General features: G+C 34.9%; 2 protein-coding genes across 2 annotated transcripts; both read left to right on the plus strand.

Annotated features, from left to right (window-relative positions):
* The first annotated feature begins 123 nt into the window (after positions 1–123).
* LOC108202723 (elongation factor Tu, mitochondrial) lies at positions 124–4,541 on the plus strand. The gene is made up of 12 exons (XM_017371246.2): positions 124–984; positions 1,479–1,554; positions 1,701–1,793; positions 1,908–1,982; positions 2,238–2,342; positions 2,513–2,603; positions 2,715–2,920; positions 3,142–3,225; positions 3,373–3,438; positions 3,520–3,582; positions 3,720–3,960; positions 4,170–4,541. The coding sequence occupies exons 1-12, from the start codon at positions 875–877 to the stop codon at positions 4,238–4,240; spliced, it is 1,281 nt and encodes a 426-aa protein (XP_017226735.1). The 5' UTR covers positions 124–874; the 3' UTR covers positions 4,241–4,541.
* Positions 4,542–6,493: 1,952 nt separating this feature from the next.
* LOC108203052 (BTB/POZ and MATH domain-containing protein 2) lies at positions 6,494–12,073 on the plus strand. Its single transcript, XM_017371760.2, has 4 exons — positions 6,494–7,171; positions 8,605–8,953; positions 10,665–10,941; positions 11,526–12,073. Exons 1-4 carry the CDS (start codon positions 6,792–6,794, stop codon positions 11,705–11,707), a joined length of 1,188 nt encoding a protein of 395 aa, XP_017227249.1. The 5' UTR covers positions 6,494–6,791; the 3' UTR covers positions 11,708–12,073.
* Positions 12,074–13,450: the final 1,377 nt, after the last annotated feature.

The following is a 13,450-nucleotide window of genomic DNA, read 5'->3' on the forward strand; positions in this document are numbered from 1 at the left end:
ATAACTAAAACTGGAGGAGTGGAGGTGTATACATTTCTAATGTGCCTATATAATATTGCGTTCCCATAGGTCATAGTTATGATTCGTGCCTTTTTTTTTTTTTATAGAAAGCCGGTTCTAATTTTCTTGACCCGTAATAAGTTAGAAACAATTACAAAAAGTTGAGAATGCTAACTTTTGTTACTTATAAATCTTAATTTACTTCTAGTCTAATTTTTTATTTTAAGCAGGCAAACGGCTTCGAAATATGATAGATATGCGAAGTCTTTGTCTTGACGCAGGTTGCGGTTTACTTTGCGGTGTTAAATATTCCTATATGATTTTTTCCATCTGCGGAGGTTACATTTTCCACCAGCTCTTGTGTACCTTCCTCATCGCCTATCATCATTCTCGACCATGTCATATTTAAATCACATTACTGGATAAAAATTTTTAAGACGTCGGTTATTATTTTGAGCTGATAATCGCAATTTATGCCTTACAATGAACAGAAAATAGAAGATTATTTTTGAAAGAACAGAAACTAGAAGATAAAGTTACAAACTGAGAAAAAAAAAATATAACGATGCTTTATCCCTTGTTAGATAAGCATATATTAAGCAGCCCAATGATAAAGATGAATCTTGAGATAAAGTTGAGCTGGACTCCTTTATCCACAAAACATGAAAAATGGGCTCTGTTTTTCTAAAGTCGGTGGGCTGCATGCAAACAGAAAAGCCCAAGCCCATGATATAGGGCAGGCAAATTTTACGTAACGTGGCGGTGAATCTCATCACTCCTCTAAAACCCTGGTTAAATATCTGCTGCATGAGCTTTCCATTTATATTAAATAACATCACATATATCCAACTATTTATTTTGATCCATCTTAAAAATGGCATCACTTTTGATAAGACGATCGTCTCGCTGTTTCATCTCTGACTACTGTGGAAATGCGGCGGCGCTCACCGCGTTGTGCCGATCTATGGCCACCTTTGCACGGACGTATGTCACATTTTAATTAATTCTTTTTCTTGATTTTTAATGTTTCATATTTAAATATAAAATGTTTTTTTGTCTGTTTTATTAGGGTTTACTTTTATTTATCTTTTTCAATTTAGTGTTTGTGTTTGTATTTCATTGTGTTTGATATTTTGTATATGTTCTTGGAACATTTTGTGAGATGTTTTCAGAAATGTTCTTGTGAAATATTTTGTATGTGTTAATATTAGAGATCGTTTGGAAACATGCATTTCGTTTGAAACGATGGATTTCAAATGACAGAATTTGAGTTGTCATTTCAAATTATCAGGTTTACACTAATATTTGAATGTGTTGAATCCAAATCCAAATCTAAATTCTCAAATAGGTTATTTGATCGAATTCAGAATTTCAAATGAAATACAGTTTCCCAAACAGGCCATTAGAATTTTGAATGGAAAATTTAGCACTTCTTTCTTAATGTAATTCATTTCTCACAAATTTTCTGTTCGATCCAGGAAGCCTCATGTCAATGTGGGTACTATTGGCCATGTTGATCATGGAAAAACCACACTTACTGCTGCAATAACAAAGGTCCACTTATTCTTGACAATACATGATTCTCCATATTTGCTTTGTTTTCTCTAGGCTTTCGGTTACTTGTTATAGTACTTGAGAACTTATGATGTGCTACAAAATTACATGGTGATGATTTTCCGCATTTATTTGATTGAATGTAGGTGCTTGCTGAAGAAGGGAAAGCTAAGGCTATTGCATTTGATGAAATTGATAAAGCTCCGGAAGAGAAGAAGAGGGGAATAACTATTGCTACAGTTATGATATGCTTTTTACCTGTGTTTCTTTTCTTTACCGCTTAAGTCTGTCATAATCTTTTTTTCGCCAAGTGATAATGTAGGTCTTACTCATGTTTTTTCATGATATATCAGGCCCATGTGGAGTACGAAACAGAGAGGAGACATTATGCCCATGTCGATTGCCCAGGGCACGCAGATTATGTGAAAGTATGCTTTGCAATTGTTTTTCAATGTTTTTTCCCCCTCTCCTCCAATCTATATGTACAAGAGTAATGTTCTTTTGAAAAATTTAAGAACCAAAAAGAGCAAATTTTATTACCTAATAGATTTTTTAAAATATCATAATATGCTGATGTTGCACTTCTTTGGGTTGTCTATACCTCATGTTGGTTTGTTATGTCTATTGAATATTACATTTTTACTTAAAATTTCTCAAGAACCTGCTATGTTCTAAAATTGTAGAACATGATAACTGGAGCGGCACAAATGGATGGAGGTATCCTCGTGGTATCAGCTCCAGATGGGCCAATGCCTCAGACAAAGGAACATATATTACTTGCCCGTCAGGTATGCAATCTCTCACACCGGCTCATAGCTAGCTTGTCTTTAAAGCTCAAACTTTTGGAAAGAAAAGATTCTGTCATCTATTCCACTAGCTTCCAAGTTGTTAGTGGAAGCATATAAATAAAATCTTGTGCCTGTTAAATGTGATTTTATTGACTGTTGAGGTGATTTAGGTTGGTGTGCCTTCATTGGTGTGCTTTCTCAACAAGGTTGATGCTGTTGATGATCCAGAGCTGCTTGAGCTTGTTGAGCTGGAACTCCGTGGTATGCATAAGTGATAATATGGTTGTCAGAGCGTGCAGTTTATTTCAGTAATGTTTTTGCTTATAGAAAGTCAATATATAGGAATATATAATCTCTTGAACGATGTTGCAGACCTGCTGAGCTTCTACAAATTTCCTGGGGATGAAATTCCAATTGTACGTGGTTCAGCTTTGTCTGCTTTACAAGGAACAAATGAAGACCTTGGGAAAAAGGCAATCCTAAAATTAATGGAAGCGGTGGACAAGTATATAACTGATCCTGTTCGGCAACTTGACAAGCCTTTCCTAATGCCAGTTGAAGATGTATTTTCAATTCAGGTACTATGGAATACTATGTATATTATGCACATTTCTTAAAGCTCTTTCAGTTGGTGTCTTCAAAAATGGAATACAATGGAATACGTAGTCATGATTATCCTATTGGTATGCATATATGGGTGTATAGTTCTTATTTTTATATATTCTGCTCAGTTGAAATTAATCAATCTAGTATATGATGATTTAACCTGGCCCCTCTCTCTTCTTTATAAATGAAAAAGGGGCGTGGAACTGTTGTCACTGGGCGTATTGAGCAGGGAACAATCAAAATTGGAGAGGAGGTTGAGATTTTGGGATTGAGACAGGTATATTTGAACACTTGGCATATTGTGTAAAGAAAGCAAAGCATGCATTTTTGTTTTTTACATTCCCCCACTGATCTTCTCTTTTTGTTATGCTTACCATAGTATATACTATATATTGAAATTCTATTGTTTGTTCGTCTGCTGCAGGGTGCGCCAGTTAAGACTACAGTGACTGGTGTTGAGATGTTTAAGAAAATCTTGGACAGTGGACAGGTAGAACACGACTTTCAGCCAAGCTCTTGAAGTGTTTCCAAGTAAAAGGCAAACTACTAATAGAGATATTTTTTATTACAGGCTGGTGACAATGTAGGACTTCTTCTGCGAGGTTTAAAACGTGATGATGTACAGCGTGGACAGGTGAGATATGATTGTCTTTGTGTTCCCACAAATTGTGGCCCGTTCAGGGAGCACATGTAGCTCTGGCTCATCCAAGGCTTTACTATATATTTTTCCATATAGACGGCTTAACATTGTAAAACTTTGTGTCTATACAGGTGGTTTCAAAGCCTAACACCTTAAAAACATCTAAACGGTTTGAAGCAGAAATTTATGTTCTTACAAAAGACGAAGGTGGCCGCCATACCTCATTCTTCTCAAATTACAGGCCTCAGTTTTACTTGAGAACCGCAGATGTTACTGGAAAAGTAGAATTGCCTGAAAATGTCAAGATGGTGATGCCTGGTGATAATGTGACTGCAACTTTTGAGTTGATATCACCAGTCCCCCTTGAAACAGGTTCGTTGGTTTTATTTTTTTTCGGTCTTCACTATTTGCAATGACAACTTATTCTCTCATACAATATGATAAGCAACATTCATCATACATCCGTATTGCTTAAATATTGACATGGATATACCGCTGAAAATTTATATGCTACATGTTTCACTCTGAATTGTCCTAAAATGTCCGCTATGAACATTTATATGCTATCTGTGGCTGAACAGGACAAAGATTTGCTTTAAGAGAAGGCGGTAGAACTGTTGGTGCAGGAGTCGTTTCAAAAGTACTACAATAGACGTTGAGCATTGTTTTATATCATCGTCGATGTTTCAAACCCGAAACAAAGATGAGTAGGTGCTCTTTCGATGGAAGCTTTGGCTGTTCTCCTAGTAGTTGATTTCTAGGTTTTTTTTCCATATATTTAGAAAGGTCAAGAAAGAAAGTTTTAAGTTACAAGTGCAGATTCATTTCTTATTTTCAGCAATATGTTTGTGATTGCAGGCTTGAACAAAATAAATGGCACCTGAGTAAATTTCATCAGCGTATAAGAATGTTTAAACTTGTTTTTAGCTTGTGAATAAAATCATTGATTAGTTTACAGTTATTACTTGATAAAAGCGATCTTGAAAGAGATGAGTTTTACTTGATATTGTGAATTTGCGATATCAATATTATTGTGGCTAGAATTAAAATTAGGGATCACACAGATAACCTTGAAAAATGAAAGATGTATAGCAGATATTGCGGTACTAAAGTCTGTTTGTCCCAAATTTAAGTTGGGAGCTTAAGTCGTAAAAAATTAGTTTGAGATATCTTTTTAATAATTTAATTGAGTAAATTTCAAGGGTGTGGTTGAAGTTTACACCGATTTGCAAATTTGTGGCTGAATTTTAAAAATTACAAAAACGTGGCTCGAGTTCGCCTCCGCCTTTTAAAACTTTGGCTGCCGTTAAGTCCGTTAGATTTTAATCATTAACTCACTTAGAAATTAGAAAAATAAAAAAGGTAGATATGTAAAAATATTTAAATAATTTGTTTGGGGGAAAGGGGAAGAAATAGAGGGGGCGGCGCCGAGCGGCGGTGAAAAACGAAGGATCGAGAACTAGGGAGTCGGGGTTGGAGACGGTGAACACGATGGCAAGAATAAAGTGGTAAAAGGTGAATTCGATGGTGGTGGCGGTGCCGGAGTTCAGCCTAGATAACCCGGGTTGAGTGTATGACGGCGAGGAGGACAAGTGGTAGGGTTTTTGTGACCTGTACTTGCCTAGGTATGTTTAGATATATGAGCGCTACGATTGCGATGAAGTCTTCAATTACTGGGAGCCGCTTCACTTTCTTATTTACAAATCTGGCTTTCAAACTTGGGAATACAGGTCATCCCTCTCTCCCTCCCTCATTCTCTTTTTTTATTTACTTATATATATGTCTGCGAATTGCTAATCACTTTCTATGTTAATATTTATGTAACTCCGGTTGATTTTCAGAGTATTTGAATTTCGAGATGTGTAGTTACAGTTACTACTTGTAGCTTGCGGTGATGCTAAGAGGAGTTCAGGTGAGTTTTGGTGATGCGGCAGAAAAGTGAATAGAGTGTGGTGTGGAGAGGGAGAAAAAAAGATAGGGAGGAGAAGTTTAGAGGGAGAACAGAGGACAGCGGCGGAGCGGTTGAGAAAATAAAGAGGAGAAGAGAAGAATTTCGAAAAATCCAAAAATACCCTCAACTCCGTTAGCTCCGTTAGAAGGCATTTAACGGCAGCCAAAGTTTTAAAAGACGGAGGCGAACTCCAGCCACGCTTTTGTAATTTTTAAAATTCGGCCACAAACTTGCAAATCGGTGTAAACTTCAGCTACACCCTTGAAATTTACTCTAATTTAATTTAATAAAAACTCATATTAAATCACATTAAATAATAAATTATAATTTTAAATTCGGTCAAACGGGCTCCAAGTATGTTTTGCGTTTTAAACATACAAAAGTAACAAAACTTAACAATTCAATGCATTTTATAAATAGCAATCTCCACCTTTTTATAAATAGCGATCTCTACTTTTGTTTTCTTTTTTCCTTTTCCTAATATAGATGTTATTATAAATATTTAACCAAATTAAAATCGTATAGTTGTAATTTGAATTCAAATATACCTTTAAATTTAATAAGTGAAGCAGCTTTTAAGCTTTAAATAAAACAATATTAAATGAAACATTTATAATTTAATTAAATTTTAGTCAAATTATTACTCCCTCTGGTCCTTATTATAAGGCACCAAGACTTTTTGCACACAATTTTAGGTGCTTTGACCACCTACTTAAAATTATTTTTTTTAAATTTTTTTTTTTCTGAATTAAAATATATATCACATATTTTAATTCAGAAAAAGAAAATTTTAAAAAAGCTAATTTTAAGTAGGTGGTCAAAGCACTTAGAATTGTGTGCAAAAAGTCTTGGTGCCTTATAATAAGGACCAGAGGGAATACTTGTGTTATTTTTGAATTTTAGAACGGATTGGGAGAATAATGACCCCAGTTGCACCATAAAAACGAGTGAAGTAAAGTGTTTGACAACATCGGGAAAAGGTAAATTTAACCGTTAGGAACCAAGACTTTCTTGCGAATCCATTGTCAAATTCAACTCTCTCTCTATACAAATCTCTCTCTCCCTCTCTCTCTCTCTGTCCACTCTCTCAGCTCCATCTCTCTCTCGCTCTCTCCATCTCTCTCTCTCTCCCCCCTCTCTCTCTCCACACGCACACTCTAACACTCTCTCCACACACACAAACACTCTAACACAAATCCTACAAAACCCTAAACCCCCAATTCTACACACAAACCGAGAAACCCCCCAAACAATGGAAAATTCTAGGGTTTCAAACCACTCCTCCACCTCCGCCTCCCTCACCAACACCACCAACGCCTCCCACCAATTCAACATCACCGGATACGCCTTGTCCAAAGGCATGGGGATCGGAAGGTACATTGCCTCCGACACGTTTATGGTGGGTGGACATTGCTGGGCCATTTACTTTTACCCCGACGGAAAGAGTACTGAGGATAATTCCACCTACGTCTCGTTGTTTATTGCGCTGGCTAGTGAAGGGACCGATGTGAGGGCGCTGTTTGAGCTGAGTTTGATGGATCAGAGTGGCAAAGAGAGGCATAAGGTGCATTCGCATTTTGGGAGAGTGCTGGATAGTGGTCCATATACGCTGAAGTATCGTGGTAGCATGTGGTATAATGCTAAATTCCGAAGATTTCTCTGTTTAAATTGATAAATTGAAAATTGTGTTTGTTATATTCGTAAATTCATAAGCTTGACTGGTTCGAATGAATTCTTGTGTGACTGTTGTGCGTCCAATTTGTAAATCGTACGCTTGACTAGGTTTGAATAATTTTTGTGTGATTATTCGTGTTCGTTCGATTTTATGATTTGATGTATATTATCCAGAGTGGATACTCGTAGAAGTATGTATGTATGTGCTCCGGCACTTTACTACATGTGAAATTTTTCCAGGCTGGATTTTTCAATTGAGTAGTTTTGATGATGTCATGTGCATTTAGTTTTGAATTATTTGGCGAGTAAATGACAAAGTGGTGGCTGTAGTTTTCCGAATTTTATAAGATGGTGGCTCGACTTTAAAAATTACATAATGGTGGCCAGAGTTTACTTCCGTCTTTTAATAAGGTGGCGGCCGTGAACTTCTGTTAGTTTTCCTCCGTTAACTCCAAAAAATAAAAGAATAAACGACAAAATGGTAGAACTCCAGCCAACATTTTGTAAAATTTGAAAAACTACGGCCACCATTTTGTCGTTTAATCATTTGTTTTTTGGAGTTAACGGAGGAAAATTAACGGAGATTCACGGCGGCCACCTTTTTAAAATGCGGAAGTAAACTTCGGCCACCATTATGTAGTTTTTAAAGTCCAGCCACCATCTTGTAAAATTTGGAAAACCACGGCCACCACTTTGTCATTTACTCTTATTTGGCAGTGTCTTAGTTTTGGATTTGTTTGTTACCCAGTGATTAATATGAAGAGGTACCTTGTAATTTAAAAAGTCAAGTTATTCGATAAAAAACAGATTTTTTAGGTCTAATGATGAATAAAACATTTTAATCAAGAAGAACGTGGTTTGTTCATGAGATGCATGTCCTGAAGTGAGACTCATAATGTTTTGACCGGTCTGCTTATAAACTGAGTCACACTTGCTTTAAAGCACTCCACAGAGTGTGTCTGTTTTACCTTTTAACCCTCTAATTTTTTTACATATAATTGGGTGTTTTTCTACTAGAGGATAGAATGACTCATTTTCTTCCAGTATCATTTTGTTTAGTTTATTTATTGTATTTATTTGAGTGAGAGCAGTCCTCATGTGCTTTCACTAGATTGTCAATGTGTGGTCCCTTCCTTGCATGTTTAAACCAGATGACTTTAATATTGTGGGAAGTTCTTATAGATTCTATATAGTTCTTCATGTTGATTTCAGTTGCCAATTTATATAGTAGGCAATTGACATTTGGTACATAATATTCATCAGTCAGTTGCACTAATTACTAATTTCCAAAGCATTATATATACTTTTAAACTAAGATCCATTGATAAAAAGTGTCATTAAACAGTTTCACTAACTATAGTTAATTTAACATTACTTTTTACGTTGTGAAGGGGTTATAAACGTTTCCTCAAAAGAACTACTCTGGAAACATCGGATTACCTTAAAAATGATTGCCTCTTGGTTAAGTGTACTGTTGGGGTTGTTGAATCCCATACAGAGGGTCCCAAGATATACTCTATATCTGCACCACCATCGGATATCGGTCAGCATTTTGGGAAACTTTTAGAAAATGGAGATGGAGCTGACTTGAAAATTGAGGTTGATGGGGAATTTTTTACAGCTCACAAGCTGGTTCTTGCTGCACGTTCTCCTGTTTTTAAGGCTCAACTTTTTGGTCCAATGAAAGACAGAGACACAGAATGTATTAAAATCGAGGAAATGGAAGCTTCAGCGTTTAAGGTTAGTGAAACTTTATGTTATGGGATGACAATGAAATATGGATCGTCGCTCAACTGTTCTTTGGATAGCTTGTTGTCCACATGAACTGTTCTTCGGAATTCGGATCTTAATTATGTTGTCATTGGTATCCTTTTGAAGTTTAATGTATTTTGATAATTATTCTGCTTCTGGTTGGACAAGGTTTTGGTAGATTCTGGCAGGAAAAAAAATGTGTTGACAGAGGAGTTAATTTTTTGTCCAAGATTGTAGAAATTATGCACCTGTTTAATAAATCAGACTGTATAGGTGTTTTAATATCACTTTCTCCCTTGTCATCATTGGCTACATACCGTTTATACAAATTTAGGTCTCTGAAACTGACAAATATGGTCATGTCAAAATGTCATATTATTCCTGCGTGTAGTAGTAATCAATTTGGTTACCATTTGAAATGTGGTCATGTCAAAATGTCATATTATTCCTGCGTGTAGAAGTAATCATTTTGGTTACCATTTGAAATGTGCTTGTGAGTTTTGAAAGGGCATAGGAAATGGAAAGGTAATGATAAAGATAAAGTAGCTGGAGTTCTAAGTTCTCGTAATATGTATGGGACGTTTCGTTGGAAAATGAGAGTGATGGTCCAGTTGAATTCGAAATGAAAATTGATTAACAAAGCTGATAAGGTTAACAAAATAGTAGTTCAACAATACACCCATAGGCCATAAATAAATCAAATCAACTGGGCATGTTGTGGCACTGTGGTGCTCAGAGTAGACATCGTGATTTCAAGCAAAAAACATAAATTAACCGCAACTAGTTATTGATTTTCTAGCTCAAATATTGTCCGATGAACAGATTGGGTTCATTTGTTATTATTTTGTTTTTTTGCCATAATATCTGTGTTTTATATCTAAATAAAGATAAACATGCATAAAAATCTAGCTAAATTACAATTACCAAGACAGATAAGGGACCAATATTGTCGATTTATCTAATTTATGTTGTATAAAATATGTATCAGTGATGCTGTAAATTAAGTGACGAGTTGATTCAGTTTGCGTGTCAGTACTTCAAACTCTATTCATCTTATATTGTATACAACATAACACCAGATTGTATAGGTCCCTTTTTAGTCTTGATTTATATTGCTGAGTAGTGTTTCTAGTTCGGTTAGATATTTATGTATATCTGAAGATATAGTTGTTTATTAATATGGATATATAACACAAAGACAACATAATTAAAACCAAGTACTGATAATTGGTCATTACAATTCAACAAAAAGTTGATTATTGTTCACAGGTTACTGAGAGACCTATGTATTTGGTGAACTTCTTGTTGTGCTACTGCCTTTTGTTAAGAACTTTGGGCTTCATTGAACATTCTATAAGATAGTTCTATAGTTCTTTGCTAAATATAGTTTAATTTGTAAGAATAATTAAATAATTATAATGGTGATGTGACCTCTCTTAAACAATATCTCATATCTTTGTTTGCATATTATGTCTTTTCCAATTTAATGAAAATAACAAGTCAACGAGGTTTTCATGAACGCAAGCCTAGCAAGAGCTGTTTGCTACTTCACAAGTAGCTCATTAAGAGAATTCAGTTGGATCTTTTTACATGCTTGCATAGCATAGTTTTTTCATTCTTGAATTACATGTACCATGTTTGACAGCACAACTCAGATTCCTGGCCTGCTATTTGTTTGCCTAATTTGATTTTATGTCAGGCATTACTCCATTTTATATACTGGGATAGTCTGCCTGACATGGAAGATCTTAGTGATCCAAGTTCCAAATGGGTTTCTTCTTTGATGGCCCAGCATCTGCTAGCAGCAGCAGACAGATATGGGCTTGTGAGGCTTAGGTCACTCTGTGAAGCTAAGCTTTGTGAGGATATTGCCATTAATACTGTAGCCACGACTTTAGCTTTGGCAGATCAGCATCATTGTTTCCAGCTGAAGTCTCTGTGTCTCAAATTTATTGCCCTTCCCAAAAATCTAAAAGGTAAGATCTCAAGTCTTATTGGTTTTAAAGACTGGCATAATTTTTTATGAAAAGACGTTTTTCTGTTGGCTGTTATGTTGGCAATTCCCACTGTCTTGGTCCCTTGGATGTAAATTAAGAATGTACTTATAAGGGCATGATGCTATATATCAAAGGTTTTTGATGGATCACATCAACCGATTCTGTGTAGATGAACCAGAACATATACATGGAACGTGTTATGTTCTTGTGCATTAATAGCTGTCATCTTTTATGTTTGTACAAGATAATCTGTGGTTTCACTTACATCACCATATTGCAACCTCTTTAGTGCCACTCTTCACATTTCTGTTCTGTTTAGTTGGAGGGAATTGATTGACATTTTCTTATTTGTACTCTGTTTAGTTGAACTTATTCTATTTCAGTTTTCATTGCTAGTGGTTTATTATCTGCACTCATCAAAAATTACCATTTGGATCAAAAAAAAAAATATGTTAAGTTTCTGCCGTCTATTTAATTGTTTCTTTTGAGTTGTCATATTAACTTTAGAAGTGTGCCATGCTAAACGAGAAGCTGTTGTTTTTTTTCATTTTGCTTTATTTCAGCTGTAATGCAAACAGATGGATTTGATTACTTACAGCAGAGTTGCCCTTCCGTCATCTCTGAGTTGTTGCTGTGTGTAGCAAGGGTCAACGAACATTCTGTTATCTCTAATGGTCATGGGGATGAAGCTTCTCTTGATGGCGCTGATATAAATGGTAGGCGGGTGAAACAAAGAATATACTGAGCAAAAAAGAAGCAAACCAACCAACATTTGTCATCTAGCAATGATTGTAATTTTTGTACGTAGTGATTTTCGCTTAGTAAAACAGCTTCTAAGACAGCTTGTGAATCATATTTACCATCAATGGCGCCCTAGATGGTATGTCAATACTGAGGACTGAGGAGGGTCTTTTTACCTTGATTTTTTCCTCGTCTTTTCTTGCATTAATAATGTACAATATTTGTTGACACAATTTGTTTGTCTCGGAGCTTCATCTTAAATCTGTTAACTGATTAGTTCCTCTAAAACTGTGGTAGAGGGAGAGCTTAGCAGTGCATATATTATATCCTACAAAATCAACTGTGTTTGATTGAGGACGTTATTGCATAATTTGTGTGTTTGCTGGGATATCAATGTAGTAGCATCGGGGTACGCTTGGTGAATCTGTTCTAAACAATCATAATCACGGCATTCTTAGAAATTGAGCTTAGTCCCTCTTCTTCTTTACCATTTTTTTCAGGCTTAAACACCCTTTAACCCTCCAAGTTGACACCAATATGCACATGAACCCCTCAAGTACCATTTTGTACGGTTCAGCCCCTCAAGTACGAGGAATGTAAGTGTTAGCCCCAGTGGGTAGAAAGTGCATTCCACTCGAAGTTGGCGAGAGTATTCGGCTCGGAAACAACTACCACTGCTCTTTTCCTCTTTTGGACATGACATCTGGTGCTTGGTGGTGCAGATTTATTTTTTATTCATTCCTTCTTAAATAATATTACTAACTCATAATTCGTGTTATGTGATTTTAAATATTTATTATTTAATTAAAATGATTTAATATAAATTTTTAAGTTAAAGATTGTTTTAGAAGAAAATGTATTTTTTTGATAAAAGAGATTTTCATAATTAAAAAATAAACATGTTTACTTTAAAAAAAATTTATTAAATGCGTTATATTCAGACTTTATAATTTATTAAATGATAATGATTAATTTTTAAAAAAATTAATTTATAAATGGAATGCCAATTGATTCTCTTAAAGACCAAGATTGATGCTTTTATTTTACTTTATTGTACTTTTAAAATATACTTCTGAATTTTTCAAAATAAAAACAAAAAAATCACGCTTATAACCAGTAATTCTAACTTCTTTTAAGTGCTTCTCAAATTTTTACACAAACAGTAAAAATAAATGCTTATAATTTATAAATCAAGAAGTCACGCTTATAACCGGTTGTCAAACACCACCTTAATAAAATGAACAGCTTTTGAATTTTGTCCATGGAAGATGACTTGAGAAGCTGTGTTGCTCAGTCATTTCTTATAAATATATTATTATATTATTAGTAAAGCTGCATATTATTTGAACTTTGTGTTTGATTTTTTTTTTGTTTTTATTTTACAAAATTAAGAAATATATATATATATTAACATTACATTAAAATAAAAACACATTCAATGATTTTATTTCAAAGTAAGTCACTAGTATATTCACAATAGAATAAAATAAAATAAAAACACATTCAATGATTTAAATAAGATATTAATCTACACAATGACAAAATGCAAACCTAAACATAAAAAAATTATTTTCGGAAATTATAAATTGTGCGCATGCAGTACCGGGCACTAGTGCAGGACTCCACGTTTTTTAGTGTTCAAATTTGGACACGAGGTTTGACTAAGTCAAACATAGTATACCATCAAGTATTGTCGCTCCCAGTTTGAAATCATTACTCGTCTCTATGCCTAATGCCTTTACTGTTG

Source organism: Daucus carota, chromosome 9, assembly GCF_001625215.2.
Source record: "Daucus carota subsp. sativus chromosome 9, DH1 v3.0, whole genome shotgun sequence".
Classification (NCBI taxonomy): Eukaryota; Viridiplantae; Streptophyta; class Magnoliopsida; order Apiales; family Apiaceae; genus Daucus; species Daucus carota.